This window comes from Pongo pygmaeus, chromosome 15 (assembly GCF_028885625.2).
Source record: "Pongo pygmaeus isolate AG05252 chromosome 15, NHGRI_mPonPyg2-v2.0_pri, whole genome shotgun sequence".
NCBI lineage: Eukaryota > Metazoa > Chordata > Mammalia > Primates > Hominidae > Pongo > Pongo pygmaeus.
Window position 1 is genome coordinate 45,797,531 of NC_072388.2, and position 17,789 is coordinate 45,815,319.

The 17,789-nt window shown below is 33.9% G+C and overlaps 1 protein-coding gene across 1 annotated transcript in view; it reads right to left on the reverse strand.

The window, feature by feature from the left end:
* MDGA2 (MAM domain containing glycosylphosphatidylinositol anchor 2) overlaps positions 1 to 17,789 on the reverse strand; it is an 831,762-nt gene that overhangs the window by 358,414 nt on the left and 455,559 nt on the right. The window contains exon 3 of the mRNA XM_054449174.2: positions 3,968 to 4,142. Coding sequence (XP_054305149.2) covers positions 3,968 to 4,142 — 175 coding nt within the window. The remainder of the gene's footprint in view (positions 1 to 3,967; positions 4,143 to 17,789) is intronic.

Here is a 17,789-nt window from a genome sequence, read left to right on the forward strand (position 1 = left end):
CGTGAAAACTCAGTGACTATCACGAGAACAGCAGGAAGAAGACCACTCACATGCTTCAATTACCTCCACCTGGTCTCTCCCTTGACAGTGGAGATTACGGTGATTATAATTCCAGATGAGATTTGTGTGGGCGTGGGGGAAACTATGTTCAGACACTCAGAAGATACTCAGAAGACACTCAGAAGCGATTTTCCCCAACAACAACAACAAAAATTGTAATTGGTTAGCTTTTGATCAGAAATATTTGCATAAATAACCAAATCCGATTCGGGAAAGAAATTCAAGTCACTGTGTGGTTATAAAATCTACCAGCCTATAAATATATTTTATCAATAAATTATATTTCCTAAAACTCTTGGAATGCTTTTACAATTCTTAAATGATAAAATTATAGGTCCTATAAATTGAGGAACATGATAATAATTTTTCAAACTATTCTTGATTAACATAGTAAAAAAATGCATGTGGTAGTTCCTTTATAAAATCTACATAGCTTAATATTTTCTACTAAATTAAATTTTAGAAAATTATGTGGGAAAAAGTCGCCAATAAAGATACATAAACTTTCTCAAAGTGATCAAAATGTTAATATAGCTATTACAAATATTTCAAAATATCGATCTAAAGAAAGTCATCCCATTTTATATTATTCACCATTGTGTCAAATTCCTTTCCTGAAACTACATTTCCTCATCAAAATAATGACTGGTTAGCACATAATTTTATTTTAGGAAGGTTTTAGCTCTAAAGGTAGAAACTTGTAGAACGTGGGATTTACTGAGAGATACCTATTTTCACTATTATAAAAACTCTCTAAGACTACTGATGCATTACATTAATATATAATTATGTGTTATTATACATCAATAGATTATGGGGCAGATTTTAGAGACAATCTTTTATAAGGGATTCAAGACTAAATTCTAACACTATTAATTACTCTTTTTGTTAAATCCAAGTCATACTCTGCCTCAGCTTGGTGTTGTAAAATATTTTTTACTGCCGATTTTGCATGAGTGTATTTTTTTATGCATATCGTGTTTCCAATTCTACTGATGTTGATGAAAGTTCCACATGTGAAATCAGTTTAGAAAAAGAAACAGAAACCTACAATGCAGTGGATGATTTTAAAGGCATGATTCCAAACAGATAAAAACAGTCCTTTTTTTTTTTTAGCATTTCCTAAAATAGTTAAAGCAAAAGTACCTGAAATAAATTAAGTCATTCACTTGCTTATAGTTTATATAAATGAATATCTATTCAACTAAGCTGTCCAACATTCAATCAAAATTAGAGCACAAATAAATCTTAAGGATTATAATTCAATTTTAGACACCAACATTGCCAGATTTAAACATAACATGAATACACTAGTCATGTCTTTATCAACAATGATAAAGCATGTTTTAAATTATAGAAACTCAGGTAGAGAAAACGTACTTTAAACTAAAAACTCTGGTCTTCAATCAAGGTTGTATTTGGAGCACATGGACTCCTTAGATAGGTCTAGTGGTCTCTATTGTTAAGTGTTCTTATCACTCAAAGCATGTTTGAAAATTTACTATCTGAAGGAATTAATTTATTCAAGTCCTCAAAAATAGGAATAACTACTTTAAATGTATGTTTACATCCGCATAGTAGAAAGATCATTGGCGCTGAAGGTAAGGCATTCTCTGGGAAATTTATATTAGAGAGACGTCATGTTTATTTATAGAGTATAGAACTTAACATCATGTTATTTTCTCAAATAGTATAATTTTAGACAGCTTGTTAATAAAGCCTAGCCACCAAACAAGTACTGAAAATAGTACTTCAACATGGTATGCATCACAGTGATATTTCATTGAAATAACATGGAACGAGATGCTTGTCAAGTCGAGGTTGCATGAGAAAACCCCAAAGGAAGTCAAAGAAGAGAAAGGTAACAAAATAAATGTCTTCAGGCGTGGTTGAATGGAAGAGGAGTCAAACTTTAGAAGGCTAGCAGGGTTTGGGAAATCTGGAGAGAACAGTGCTATTATTTCCAGTAAGGTGTGTGATATGAATGAGATACTCAGGCACAACCCAGTCTGCACAGCAAGAGATAGGAGCAGGTAGAAAGGAGAAGGCATACTGCAGACTAGCAATTAAAAAGGCTTTCTATAGTAAAAGGAAAAGAGAAAAATATTTTTTAAGTCTCTAAAAATGTGAATTTCCCCCTTTATATTTAACTTGTTAACCCAGCAATAAGATTTTTAAATTATCAGACCTATTGTTGCAGAAATGCAAGTCAAAAATCCTACATTCAAAACCTTTGGAGTGTTTCAGAAATTTTCAGATTTTAGAAAGGTTATATAGTATACATGCCATCTATTACATAACACTTAGCTGGATATTTGGCTATATTGTGTAATCAAACACATTTCCTGGGCAAAACATGATTATTCAAAGTCTAGTAAATAAAGAGTGTAAAGCTTTTTTCTATTCAAGTCATTTCAGGTCAAATTTTGACACCACACTAGTTAATATCAACTTTTGCTTATAAAAGTTACAAACAAAACATATCCACTGATTTTCGAAAGTTTTTAGATTTTACAATTGTGTTTAAGGTATTGAAGAGGTGTATTTTAAAATTTCATGACCTAAACTGCAATAACTAAAACAGCAGAAGTATGTACTCTAGACTATTACAAAAAGTATTCAATTCATGTAAATTAAACTTAACCTAATTTAAAATTGTATATGAACAAAAATACTGAAAATATTTAGTCAGGAAAATGGAAGCCAGGTGCTATACTATTTTGGGAAGTATACAGGTGTGGTCAACCTGTGCACCCATAATAATAAGGAAAGGGTGGTACAGGGGATGAAGGTTTCTAAATTATGCTAAGGGATGAGGGGCAGGGTGCTTTAGGAAATAGAAGATACTGGAGAGGATGAAACAAGGATTTCTCGCCCATCCTTTCCAGAAGGAAAGCAGGTATCTGAATGTGGAAAGCAAATTACAAGTGCTGCTTTATCACCCACTTCTCAGTCATCTAAATAACTAAATGAGATTCAGCAGAGCATCTGACAAGTAGACCATGTATAATTTCAAGCCCCTTGCTAACTATGTAACATCCTATCCTGCACTGAAAGAAAGAGGAAAGAAAGGAAGATAGGCAGAAAAACAACATCTTCTCAGTTGTTGCTTATGTCTAAATTACTTTAAGAAAAGAAAAATAATTATCTTACATTAGAGACTTAAAAGTTAAAATGCAAATTCTTGTAAAAACATAATGAAGTGATAGAAAAACCTGGGCAAAAGACCAAATTAAATGTAGGCCTTTGCTTTGTTTCAGTGGGGAATTAAGGAGACCAAAAAGATGTAAAATATTATCGTCAATAGCAAAATGTAGGAAAACGAGACTAAGAACAAAAATAAATCAACAAACACTTTTCAGGTGGCACAGCATTGTCCAGGGTTGGTGCTGATTACTTTTAACAGAGTTGGATCAAAAGCAGACTATACGTAGAGATTTTTGGTCATTTACAGGCCAATTCATAATGCTCTGTTTGTATGATGTACATTTAAAAAAAAAAAAAGAATAGCTGTATTCACATGTAGGTAAAATAAACATAAGTTAAAGAATATACAGCATGATCCTATTTTAATAAAAATATAAAAATGCATGTATATATTTATATATAAAGACAAAAACGTATACATTAAAACCCCAGTTATTAGTGGGATTACCAATGGTTATTGTCTTCTTGTTAATATTGTTCCTAAGTGTTCTATAATGAATATGTATTATATCATAGAAGTTATGAAAGTTTCTAGTGAAGATTCCTTCCTTCAGGAATGTTTTAAGGGAGCTATCATGATTTTACACAGTTTTCATTCTCAACTAAACAGAACGCTATGGTTTTTGAGAAAACCATAGACTTGTAGGACAAAAGAAATCCATACTAGGCTTAATTATAGTTTTCTGGAAAATTTACTTACAGTATACATCCACTCTGATTGACTTTATCGCTGGAGACCCCAAGCCATTCTCTGCTTTACAGTAATACCGGCCTCCTTGGTGTCGCTGAATATTTGTAATCCTCAAAGTCTCATTGAAGACACTTGAGTCTTGGAATCTGTCAGAGGCACTTCCTGCTGTTTTGGTCCACCTGATCTGAGCAAGCATCAACAAAGATTGTTACTTTAGGTTGGTTTTCCCACAGAGAAATCAAATAGCAATCACTCATTTGAAGAGTTTGCATTTAGAGCTGCTACATTGCCTCTCCCATCAAATTATTGAAAAAAAAAATAAGGTTTACAGACACGATTGAATTTAAAAATTTTTAATGTAATGTCATCATTGTACAGTGTGTGTAATTTGAATTCAATTGCATAGAATTCATCAATTGCCTAGTCAGTGTGGAGGGCAATATAAACTATAACATAAAGGGAGTTAAATATCAGTAGTACCTTGAAAATATAGATTAACTTTTCTTTTTGTTGGACATTTAAATTTGTTTTTCATATTTTCCAAACCTTGTAAGATAATTTTACTTATTTTGTCCAAGTAGGTTCTCATTTTATTTTTGGACATGCCTCATTCTTTTATTTGAAATTTCCTATTTGATTTGAATAGTTTAGACATAATACCATAATGGCTTATTGAGATTATGTATAATTTTAAACACCTGGTTGTTTAAGAGTTTTTTTTTCTTTGATGGCTTTGCTATAATAAGCCCACAAATGATTTGTCTATTTTGATCATCAGTATTCACTTTACATCAATAATTATTTTTAAAACAATGTAAACTTTTCAAGGAGAACATTTCTACTAAACTGCCAAAACATTTTGAATATCTAAAACATTTCATTATAAACAATACCATTATTTTAAACACAGCTGTGTACAACAGACTTCGTTTTTGCTAGCAATAATGACTGGTATTCAACTCAACTTTTGTGTATTTTAGTGTATAAAACCTGAATAAAAGCCACATACTCATACTGTAAAGTGATACAAAATAGAAAGTAAAAATAATTTGATTTTATTTCCCTTTGTGCCCTGCTATATATTTTAGTTTGTTTTTATTTTAAGGCTGAGAAACAGCTGATAGAAATCCTCTGTTCAAACACATATGCTGTGACATGGAAAATGAAACTAAATACTGAATCATCAAAACAGAAATCCTATAATATTGCCATTATATATACCTATTTTCATATGAAGTTAATTAAAATGTATGATCTAATGGCATAAAAAGTATCTTTAAAAAGTTATCCACATAATTAAAATATCTGTGTAAATATAACCACGTTTGCCCTTAATTGTGAATGGAATAAAAATGTTATTAAGAGATGAATTTTAAAAATCTGTAAATCACAAAAAGAAATATCAATATTTATTCAAAATCTTCTATATATATGGAATACACAAAGATGCAAATGGCATAATTTCTGATTTCCAGTAGTTTATAAATGTATTACTGACATACCCATAAGAAGAAAAGGAGAATTTTGTAAATTATATCAAAAATGGAAGCATACTCACACTTTCACTTAGCAATTATCTGGTTAAAATTTAACTTACTAACATATTTGCAAAATTATGCATAGAAATTAGCCTACTGTATATGTAAAACTGTAACATTGGAAATGATATAAGTGCTAAATGATAGAGAGGTGGTTATAAATTGACTCTAAAATTGAACTGAATACAGTCATTAGAAAAAATAAAATACAAAATGTATTATTAAGTTAAAAAAAGACAAAAAGCAAGAAACAGAAGAGAATATTCTCATCTGTGTAAAAATAGCATATGTGTGTATTCATGTGTGTACATATTACTAAATGTTTATTAAAATTACACAAGGAAACATACAAAACTCTGTAAATGGGACTGGGAGTAAAAAGAGAATAGTAAAATATGTTCTTTTCTTAAGTTTTATTTTAAATTCTTATTTATACTTAATTTACGTTGCCAGAAGCAAATATTGTTTACTGTAAAGAAGTTTTAAAAATGAAACAATTCTCAAATGAAACATAGGAAATAGAAAAGTAGACAATAAAAGTAGAAAGAAATGCAAATAATCACTTAGAAAATGTTTCCTCCCTTTTTATTCTCTACTTTTAAGAAATAAATACTGAAATAAAATATTCCTGAGTGGTAGAAAGACATAAATTTACACATTGGGACAGTTTACCAAGTCATATGCCTAACTGATGAGAAAAGAAATCTCCATACATACTCCGATAAAAGTTGTGACCTCAAAGTCTACAAAGAAAATTGTTCAGGCTTCCAGGAAAAAGGGACAAACTTGTAATGTCACAGGGCCTGGTCACTCCCTAATGTTAAGTCTTTGCTTCTTCTTAAACCGCAAATTATTAATCGCCACATGGCTGCCCAGGATAAAGACATTTCCCAGCCATCCATTTAGCCACATTCTTGCTGTTGCAAGCAGAAATGTCCTTACAGGGAACAAGCACTTCATGTTTTGCACAGTTTTGGTAGCTTCCATTTGAACAGTGTGCCGATTTGAAACAAAAATCAAGCACAGAGAAGTAATAAAATAGAAGAAACCTGAAATCCCGACACCATGGAGTTATACCTACCTAACCTAAACTATTTATAGCCCTGGACTTCTATATGGGGAAAAATAAAATTCTTGTTTACTTCTTATTCAGGTTTTTCCGTGACTGATAGCCAAACTCAATTCTAGTTGATTTTCCTGGAGTGGTATGGAGGTCAGTTTGTCTTCAGGATTCTCATCTCCAACACAGAAAGCTCAAAAACAGTGGAATAACATCCACATTTACTGAAAAAGGTGAGGGAAAGGGCTATCTCCCAATATCCCATATCCATTCAAGAGCTCATTTGTGTGAAATAAAAATATTCAGTGATATGCAAACATTCATTAACCTCAGGGTTCAAATAGCCCCCCATGACGAAAATATTTGAAACAATACTCTAACTCCCAACAAATGAATTGTATCTGAGGTCTGGGATTTTGAGAAGATATAGAAAAGCACATTGTGGTGGGCAGTTAATAGATATTCATTTAATGAATAAGGAGGATTTCCTTGGGTTAGTATACAATTTAAACACTAAATAAAGTTTCTTAAAACCAAAAGGACATAGAATAAGAAGATTTGTAATAACCTAGCAAAACCTAGAAGTTTGGGTGGGAATGTAATGTAAAGCAGAGGTAACACTGTAGGGATGGAAGGAAAGGAAAGGAGAGAAAAAAGTTACTCTGGAATCTTAAACCTTGGGATAGTTGAAAGCGGAAAATGTGTCCCTGTGGGAGAAACAGATCTTGTTTATACATTTTAAAAAGCATAAATGTCAATTAAAGTATCAGAAAAAAATCAGTTTCATTAATGGAAGGAAAAATGAGATAAAGGGGGCCGGGCACGGTGGCTCATGCCTGTAATCCCAGCACTTTGGGAGGCCGAGGTGGGCGGATTACGAGGTCAGGAGATTGAGACCATCCTGGCTAACACGGTGAAACCCCGTCTCTACTAAAAATACAAAAAATTGCCGGGAGTAGTGGCGGGCGCCTGTGGTCCCAGCTACTTGGGAGGCTGAGGCAGGAGAATGGCGTGAACCCGGGAGGCGGAGCTTGCAGTGAGCAGAGTTCGCACCACTGCACTCCAGCCTGGGTGACAGAGTGACACTCCATCTCAAAAAAAAAAAAAAAAAAAAAGAGATTAAGGGAAGAGAGTGGAAAAAATAGAAACTTGATAAAATGAGCAGAAAAAAATAGGGCAAAGGTAAAAGAAAAATGTATAATTTAAAATAAATATATATTTAATTTTTATTTTATTTTTAATTGGCATATATATGTGTGTATATATATTTGGGGTACGATGTGATGTTTTAATATAAGTTTACATTGTGGAATGATTAAATCAAGCCCACTGACAATTTCATCTCCTCGAATACTTTTTTGTGGTGAAACATTTAAAACCTACTCGTTTATTAATTTTGAAACTGGTTAACAGTACATTATTATTAACTAGAGTCACCATTCTATGCAATAGACCACTATACAGTAAGATACAACATTTATATCAGTCATAGACTAGATGTGAATAGGTTGAATTTACCCACTGAAAGAGCCTGCTAGACTAAATTTAAAAGTTAAAACAAGCTTGCATACAGTTAACATCTCATAACAATAAATGATTGGAAGAATAGAAAATTGGAAGCCAAGATGGGAGAAGAAGGCATGAATAAAGTTGTAATGGAATTATGTAAACTAAAATCAATCAACCAAGTAGGAGTGATAATATTTATATATAATAAGATTAAATTAATAATAAATTTGCAGTTAAAAACTAACAGGGAGAGAAAGGCATCACTTTTTGTAATATTAAAAGTCAAAAGCATAAATATATTACTTGTAATTGGTATTCAGTAAAGTACAGAGCCACTAAAGACAAAATGCAAACAAAATTAAAAAGGGAAGAATTTGACAAACATGCAATTGCAGTAGCAAGTTCCAATACAGCTCTCAGATTCAGGCAGTTCTTGATAGTGCAACTTTTTAAGTTAAGAGGAAATACAGGACAAACTAAAAAAATACAGTCAACATATAAGACTAATAAATATACAGAAAGTCATCTATCCACAGGATAATTTTTTTCTTATGTCCATTAAATATTTACAAAAATTGATCATGTAGTTGACAGCAAAGTAAACCTTCACTAAGCAAAAATTAGAGGTAGGACAGGCATGCTATTGAAACTTAGTTCAATACAGTTATAAATAAATTATCAAAAGATGACTAATACGTGGAAACCTTTATTCACATTGTTATTGTTCAAAGAGAAAATTAAAAGGAAAATTGCTAAGTATCCAGAAGCCAATGAATAGAAAACCATTTCATTTCATACTAAAATCTATGAATACAGTTGTACTACTCTGTTTTCACACTGCCTATAAAGACATACCTGAGACTGGAAAGAAAAAGAGTTTTCATTGGACTTACTGTTCCAAATGTCTGGCAAGGCCTCAAAAGGGACATGGCAGGAGGCAAAAGGTACTTCTTAAATGGTGGCGGCAAGAGAAAATGAGAAAGAAGCAAAAGTGGAAACCCCTGATAAACCTGTCAGATCTTGTGAGACTTATTCACTATCACGAGAATAACATGGGAAAGATCGGCTCCCATGTTTAAATTACCTCCCCCTGGGTCCCTCCTAGAACATGTGGAAATTCCAGTAGATAAAATTCAAGTTAAGGTGGGTGGGGACACACCAAACCATATCAACACTGAAAAGAATACATACAGGAAAATATAAACCTTATGTACCCTCTACATATTAAGGAATTAAACAGGTTTAATTGACTCACAGCTCTACATGGCTGAGGAAGCCTCAAGAAACTTACAGTCATGGGGGAAGGGGAAGCAAAAACATCCTTTTTCACATGGCAACAGGAGAGAGAAGAGCCGAGTAAAGCTGGAAAAGCCCCTTAAAAAACAATCAGATCTTATGAGGACTCACTATCACGAGAACAGCATGGGGGTAACGACCCCCATGATTCAATTATCTCTCACTGGATCCCTTCTACCACACATGGGGATTGTGGGAGCTACAATTCAAGATGAGATTTGAGTGGGGACACAGACAAACCATATCAGCTATATTATTACATTTGGGTTTAAATCATCTTACAATTTAACATTAAACTCATTTCTGTAAAAATAACATTAACAGAAAAAGAATGATACTAGAGTTTAGGAAATACTTTTCTTGGTAACTCTCTTCCTAATCTGAAGAAACAACATGGAGATTCTCTTATTTTAGGCCTATTCAATTCCCAGTAGAGTCTGATAGATATAGATATAGATATAGATATAGATATAGATATAGATATAGATACTTCCTGAAACATCATTGCTTTTACATAGCCTTAAATTAAATCAGTATTGACTGAGATAATCTTAGGAAAATATTAAAAACCTGAAGCATAGATAGACTTGGCTGAATCCAAAAAGTATATTGTATAGATGCAACAAACTCAATAAAAACTTTGACCTGAGACTTCTAGGATGCCACATGTAATTAATGTCTAGTGAACGAGGATTTGTACACTGAAGCTCCTTTCTATTGTTTGCCAAGGAGTTCAGCCAGATGTACTCATGTCAATGTGAGCATTGTCCCAGCATTATTTGTACTCTGAAGGAAGATCCTTTAGCAGTAAGAGAATCCTTGAGAAAAAAATTAGATAAACATCACCTGATATGCTATAATTATTGGGATGATCTGCCACCAGAGCCTTGGGAACTAAACCTAAAAAGGTTACAGAGTGCCAGCCTGCAAGAATATTAAGAACTATCAATGGTATGTAATTATTAATAGGCAGAGTTTATTAGAGTTTTCAAAACAAAAGTTATCCTTTTGTCCTGCAATGATATCAGGGAAAATTACAGAGGAAATAGGTTCTCTCTGAATTACTTAATAGAATAAGTGGAATTCTGAATGGCACAGGACTCTAGAGCATACAGGTTCAATTTTTAATAAATTGTATCAGTCTACAATAATTATAGCAATATGTCACATTTACTTCTGAATCTGTTTTTATAAAAAAAGAACCACAATTTTCTAACAAAGCCACAAAATTTTAACCTTAACATTTCTCTACTCAATGCATAAAAATCCATTTTTCTAGTATATCCAGAATGTTAGGGACCACGATTACTATTACTATTACCACCACAGCTACTACTAAGATGCAATTTAAAATATTTCTGCAAGATATACGCAGATAAGAAGCTCATGGCAGTAATAGGAAAAGGGAGCCTGGCCAGGCACAGCGGCTCACGCCTGTTAACTCCAGCCCTTGGGGAGGCCAAGGCAGAAGGATGGATTGAAGCCAGGAGTTTGAGACCAGTCTGGGCAACACAGGGAGACCCCTATCTCTACAAAAAATAAAAATAAAAAAATTTCCTGGCTGCAGTGAGTTATGATGGCACCACTCCAGCCTGGGCAACAGAGTGAGACACTGTCTCACCATAAATAAATAAATAAATAAATAAATAAATAAATAAATAAATAAATGGGAGGAGTCTGAAGAACAAGGGATTCACAAAGTAGGTCTACTCACTATGCAGAAAACAGAATGATGAAGAGGGACTCACCACGGTAGACAAGTAAGAAACAGAGGTGAAATAGCGGGGCGAGGAGATGATATTTCTGAACACTAGATGGGCCTTAAAGCAGATAGCAATAGGTTTTCTGATCCTTTTTTTCCCTTTGTCTTTTCTTTGAATTTAACCTTTGAGGAATTTATTCACCTCTTGTGTGAATAAACAATCGGCGAAAACAGATAAATTTAGTACTTCTCTTAAACAGCATCAGACTTCCTACATGCACACGGAGCACTACGATAGGGCCTGCTGGCACTGCTTCACACCAGAGGTGACAGAGGAGGGTACATCTTGGTGCAAATGCTTATAAATATAAAATGTTGGAAATTAATGCAATCATCATAGAGAAGTTTGATTTTGTAGCACTGCCAAGACATTACTCTTGGGCCCCAAACCACCATTATCAGAATTCGATTTCTTTAAAAGTTTACAAAATGTTATTGTTCCATCCTCTGATTTTAATGCCACAACAAGCTTAGAAGGTAAGAAAACTTTTCCTCCCCATTTTACACCTCCAGTCCTTCCATGACCGTGAGACTATGTGCTATTATATACTGGGATTCTTTCTGACTTGAAAGTTCTCCCTTTTTCCTTCATTTAGTATCTAGTTAACACCCTCTGGTCCTCCAGATATCATTTTTTTAGAAAGCTTTCCCTCTCTCATAAAACTCTATTATGTCCTGCCCCCTTTGTTGCCACGGCACTCTGAAATTCCCTCTGTGAGAGTTCTTATCACATGCTTTAGAAATCAGCTGTGTATATGTTGCAGGAGATAATTGGTGCTCTGTCTGATTCTCTTAGAGCCCTTTACCCTTCCTATGTGTTACCTCACTAGGGCTTTTTGTTTCTCATGAAATAAGGTACTAGGGATTCAGAGTTACTTGCAGTCAGAGGCAAAGCCTGGGAAATCTTGGGAGTTTATTCCCTAACCCTGTGACTCTTGGCCGACGAACAATTATTGTGGGATATGAAAGCCCTGCTCCCATGCCTCTAGATGGGATAGATTCTGCAGCATAATTTACACTCCAATTTCTTTGCAGTGTCAGGCTGACGCTAACCTCGTGAAACCACATCCTGGCCCAGCTTCCTCCCTTTCCTTTCCTGCTTTCTTGCTCCATTATCAGTTTCTCCTAAGGGCATTTCCTTAATAAATCACTTGCACATGAATCCTCATCTCAGGCTCCATTTCTAAAGAATCAGTCCTAAAACATAATAATTTTGCCTTAACCAATGGTAAGTTCATTAAGGCACGGACTATTCTTAAACTTGGTATCTCCAGCCCAAATAACTGAGCCTGAGACATAGTAATGATTAAAAAAAAATCATTGTTGCTTGAATTGATTCCTGGCAATATAATTCTGCTGAGAATACAATTATGAATTAGACAAAAATCCCACTCCACAATGCACCCAAAATAGAATGAGTTTAGTCTATTTTGGTGGGTTTTACTTATCTCCCTGACTTCTGAACAGCTGACTGCCTTAAAGCCTCATTATTTTCTTTGTACATTCACTTCCTCAGTCACTTCATGGAGTACTTTAAATACCATTTATGTAATGATGGCTCCTAAATTAGTATTCGTAGTTCAGGCCTCTCCCTTGAATCCCAGACTTCTAGCCACCAAGTGCCTGCTCTCTATCGCCAACATAACATATACAAAATGAACTCCTGATCTGCCCTCCAAACTGACGCTCCCAGTCTTTCCCATCTCAACTACTGGTAACTCCATCCTTCCAGTTATTTAGACCAAAACTTTACAGTCCACCTTGATGAAAAGAGAATGTTAATAAAAACACAACATACTAGTATTTATCTTAGTTATAAAAAAACTATACTGGATCTGTGATAGACTTTAAAACATGTTTTATAACTTGAAAAGTAGTAAAATAGTCATTTACTAAATTTTCCTGTTTGTCAGGGATCCCCAAGACCCCATCAAGGTTCAACGATTCACAGAGGACTTTGTGGAACTCATTATACAGTCTCTGACTGATGGTTTCACTTATGATTTGTTTGACTTAATGATTTTTCTACTTGATTTTTGACTTTATGATGGTGTGAAAACAATACACATTCAGTAGAAACTATACTTCAAATTTTGATCTTTTCAATAAATTACAGTAGATACTCAACACTTTATTATAAAACAGGCTTTGTGTTAGATGATTTTGCCCAGTTGTGTGACAATGTAACTGTTCTGAGCATGTTTAGCTAGCACATTAAGGTAGGCTAAGCTAAGCTACGATGTTCAGTAGGTTAGGTAAATTAATGCATTTTTTTCTGCTTACAATGGGTTTATTGGAATGTAACCTCATAGTAAGTCAAGAAGCATATGTATAGTCATATTCATGTCTATGACATATTATAGTGAAAGAAGGCAAAGCACAATTAGTAAAAGGAAAAGTTGCATTGGGCAAAGTTTGGTGAAAAAAGGATACAAGCTCCTGAGTCCTCTCTCCATGGAGTCACACAGGATATGTTTAATGTTGAATTATGACAACTCTTGTGAAATGCTGTCTACCAGGGAAGTTCATTAGAAACTCAGTGCCCGAGATTTTTGCTGGGGGCTGGCCACTTAGGCACCCTCTACCCAATATATCAAAATTCCAGTCTCCCAAAATTAAAGCAAATTTCCAGCATAAACTATATTGTTTGCAAAAAAAAAAAAAAAAAATAGACATAGTGAGCCACTCTTATCAGCTGGAGAATGGTGGGAACTCTCTTGAAATCCAAATTCACAGATGCCAGCCAAAGGCCAACCTTGCAAGCAGGCATGGTATTTTCAAGCTTGCTAAATTAACTATTTTCTTTTTTTACACACATATAGTATACCGCGTAAGCAGAGGTGTCATGTAGGAATTCTGAAGAAGCTCCTTAAAAGCAGCTTATCTTTCTAGCTTTTCTTCCTTATTCCCTGAAATTCAAATGTGATAGCTGGGAATCCAGGAACCAATTTAAATTGTGGGTCTACCTCAAGATAGAAGTCATGTGCTAAGAATGGGTCCCCGATGACATCATGAAGCCACTATACCATCTCAATAACCTCTATCACTAGACTTTTTTTTCTGTGAGACAGAATTGATTCTTATCTTGTTTTAGCTATTATTTCTAAATTCAGAATTAGCAGGCAAACAATTTATAATAAAAAATTACTTAATAAAAATATACAAATACATTTTTAAAATGTGAAGGCCCTATAAATAAAATATCTTCTCTGTTAATCAAATGCAAAATAATAAAAGTAATGCCCTTGAAGAAACAACTAAAAGTAACTAAAGAAATAAAGAAAACTGCATTCATTAGAAATGCTATATTTTAAAAATCTAAAAAAAAATATTGAGTAGCAGCTCATGAGAGAAAGAATAAACTATTCATTAAAAAAAAATTAAACTGAGCCTTTAATGGCCTAAAACAGAAAATCACAGCTTAATCATCAGTATGTCATTTTTATGTAGGTAAAGATGCTATAATGACATACTGTATATTCCAAGCCCTTTTTTGTAATGAGAGTTAATAAATACAGGAGGATATTCCAGTTGGCTGTAATGTTTCTCTCATAGCTTCAAAAGGTTTCCCTGATCTAAATTTGGCACTTTTACACTTAATAATCAATATTGATTTATCACAAATTTTACAAATGGAAGATTTTTTTTAAGTGTTGCTGTGGAACAGCATTTCCATCTTTTCCTTATAAGTTTCTTATGGGAATTTTTTTCACCATTATTCTCAATCTTGTTGAAAATGAAGCAGGAATTCCTTTAATGATGTTTTATAATAGAATATAATCTAAATTAACAGTATTGCAAACACTGCAGAGTATTAGAAATGTAATAAAAATAAATTGCTCTGTTCCACCGTGCTCTACTACAGTCATATTTACATCTATTCATAAGGTAACCAAATGAACTCCTGCTATTTAAGGGATTAAACACCAACACAATTATACAACAGCACAATTATAGAAAAATGGGATGCTTCCAAGGCATACAGGTTTGACAGAGATGTTTGTAATTACAGTATTCAAGTATTCTCCTAGCAGGTAAATTTAGCCAAACTATACCAAATACATAATACAGTGCAATTCTAATAGTGTTTTCTAATAATTCATCTAAAATCCCCCGCAAAACAAGTTACATTAAAATGGCTTAAGGAATATTATACAGTGAATCATCTGTCCCTCTGCATTTTTCCAGGCATCTGAAACTGGAAAGAGAAAATTAACATCTTCAATTCCTATCGGTACATTTTCAGTCTTATGGACAAATTTTTACCTCACATTTTGCCACTATAATATTTGAACGACTTTTAGAAAAGTAAGAACAAAAACAACAACACATTATATGGGTACCTTGCAACACTTGGAGATGTAAATGACCTTTACATCTGTCAGTTTACAATTTAAACTCCATTCAACATCCAGGTGATTGAAAGCTATCAATAAGATATGCAAAACTAAACTGAGGAATAAGAAATAATATACATTAAAGAGGACCATTTTAAATGTTCATGTAAGTAGCCCAATTTAGGACCAATGAATCAGAGAGCATTAACAGTACACTATTCCTACGCACATTTGAAATATTTCAACCCACTAGATTAATGTAGGGTTAAATATTGCAAGAATTTATATTTACCTTCTTTGGATTTTGAATAAAGCTTAACAAGATAAGAAATGTAAACTAATTTTGTGCTCAATTTTCTACTGGAGATTTTTCAATAATTGTCTTCATGTAAACCCCAGCAGTAAATATATTGTAGTCTTCAATTTGCAGATGACTAAATTGAGATTCAAAAATATTTACTAACTTTCCTAGTACTGCACAATTAGTAAATAGTGGTTCCAGGGTTCCAACAGGCATCTGTATTGACTGTTTTTCTACTGAAAGTCACACATATTTATTAAAGACTTATTCGGCCAAATTATTTATTAATGTATCTAATTTAACCCTCCTAAGAATCACATTAACTATTAGGTCCTCAATTTACAGATGAGGAAACGGATGCATCAGAAAGGAAGATGATTTTCTCAGATCCCAAAGTAGTACATGAGCAAGCTAGGATGGAAGTCCTACGCCATCTGAGTCCAGAGCCTGTGCTCAATCTCACTTTGATGTTAAGAGACATTGACTCCAGTAGCTTTAATTTAGGTAGATCAGGAAACCTTTCTCCAAGAACAAGTGAAAATGGAAGGCTGCTGTAACTCTTGGTAAAGTGAGCACACATTATTAAATTTTACTCAGCCATTGTAAAGTTTCCTATACATATTTATACTTCTACCAGATTTTTTTTCCTAATTGAAATGGCAATGAAGAATAAAACACAAAGTTATCCTATAATAACACTACCTGGGTTTCTTGGAACTGAATGTTCCTGGGACAGAAAAAATAAGAAGAAGAAAAAAAAATTGAACCTTCGTGTTGGGAAAAAAAAAAAAAGGAGAAGATGGAGAATTCAAAAGTCAAAATAAGAAAGGTCTGAGAATCTTCTTAAAACAGAGTATTCTTCTCCACAAACAGCAGGGAAATGATAGGATATAATTGTCAACATATTGGCAGCTTCCAGACATATGTCTTGAGTAGCAAATTAGATATTTTGACTTTTGTACAAAGATGGTAAGATCAAATGGGTTATAGGGGTAGATGGATAGCAAAGTTCTCCGTATGATTGCCCCATACGACCACAGGATACAGTTTACTAGACATTCATCATCTCATTCCACTTTTGACTAGAAAGCCTTCTTTCAATTCAGGGGCCAGAAAGCTAAAATCTATGTTTACCAGACTCCCTTGCTCTAAGCTTGCAGACAGAGTTTGGGTATATCATGAAGAATTCAGAACCAGATTAAGTGGGAAGAGATGTGCTTTGTAAAGCATCAGTTTTTGTTGGTGCAAATCACAGTATACATAGTCAAGAAACAGATCCAACAGTTTTAGGGCAGGCTTCTTAATCCTTTGATTATAACTAAGGTACATTTTTCTTGGACCTTGGTAGGGAGAGTTACTTTGGATTCTAATAGAAGAAGCAGTTCTCTTGGTGGGCAAGTGCTGTGATATTATTCTGTATGTTATTCTTGCAGGCATAGCCTTAGGACATTTCTCTGCAGACTTTATGTTTTGTAAGGAATTAATTACCTAGAGTAATCCACTTGTGTTTAAACAAGCTAAATGAATTCTATTGTCTGCAGTTGAACCCCGACTGATAAACCTTTTCTCCCTTCACTCTCCACCGCCCTCAATGAGGTTCACCTTGAAAACCAGGCCAAAGAAAGTGAAGTGTAAAGTCAGTACTACTATGCCACCTCTACAGCCCCCACTCTCCAAAAGTATGCTCCCTCCAGGGAATTACCTGTGGTACCTAAAGAAGCAAACTGCAGCTTTATTCCAAAATTATAAATCAACACCATAGAATCTAACTGCCCAGTGAAATTTATTTGTTGACAGATACTCTTAGCTGCCTAAGTATTATCTGTAAACCCATGAGTTTAAATGACGGTTTTCAATTCTATAATTTTAAGGAGAGAAAGAGGAATGATGGAAAATAGGAGGGCATTGGTAACTAAAGAGAGAAGTGGCACCATCAACAGAGTGTGAACAATCAGAAGTTATGTTCTGCTAAATGAAAACATTACTTGGTACTACTTGAAACATGCAGAAGCTACTCTGCGTAATTCA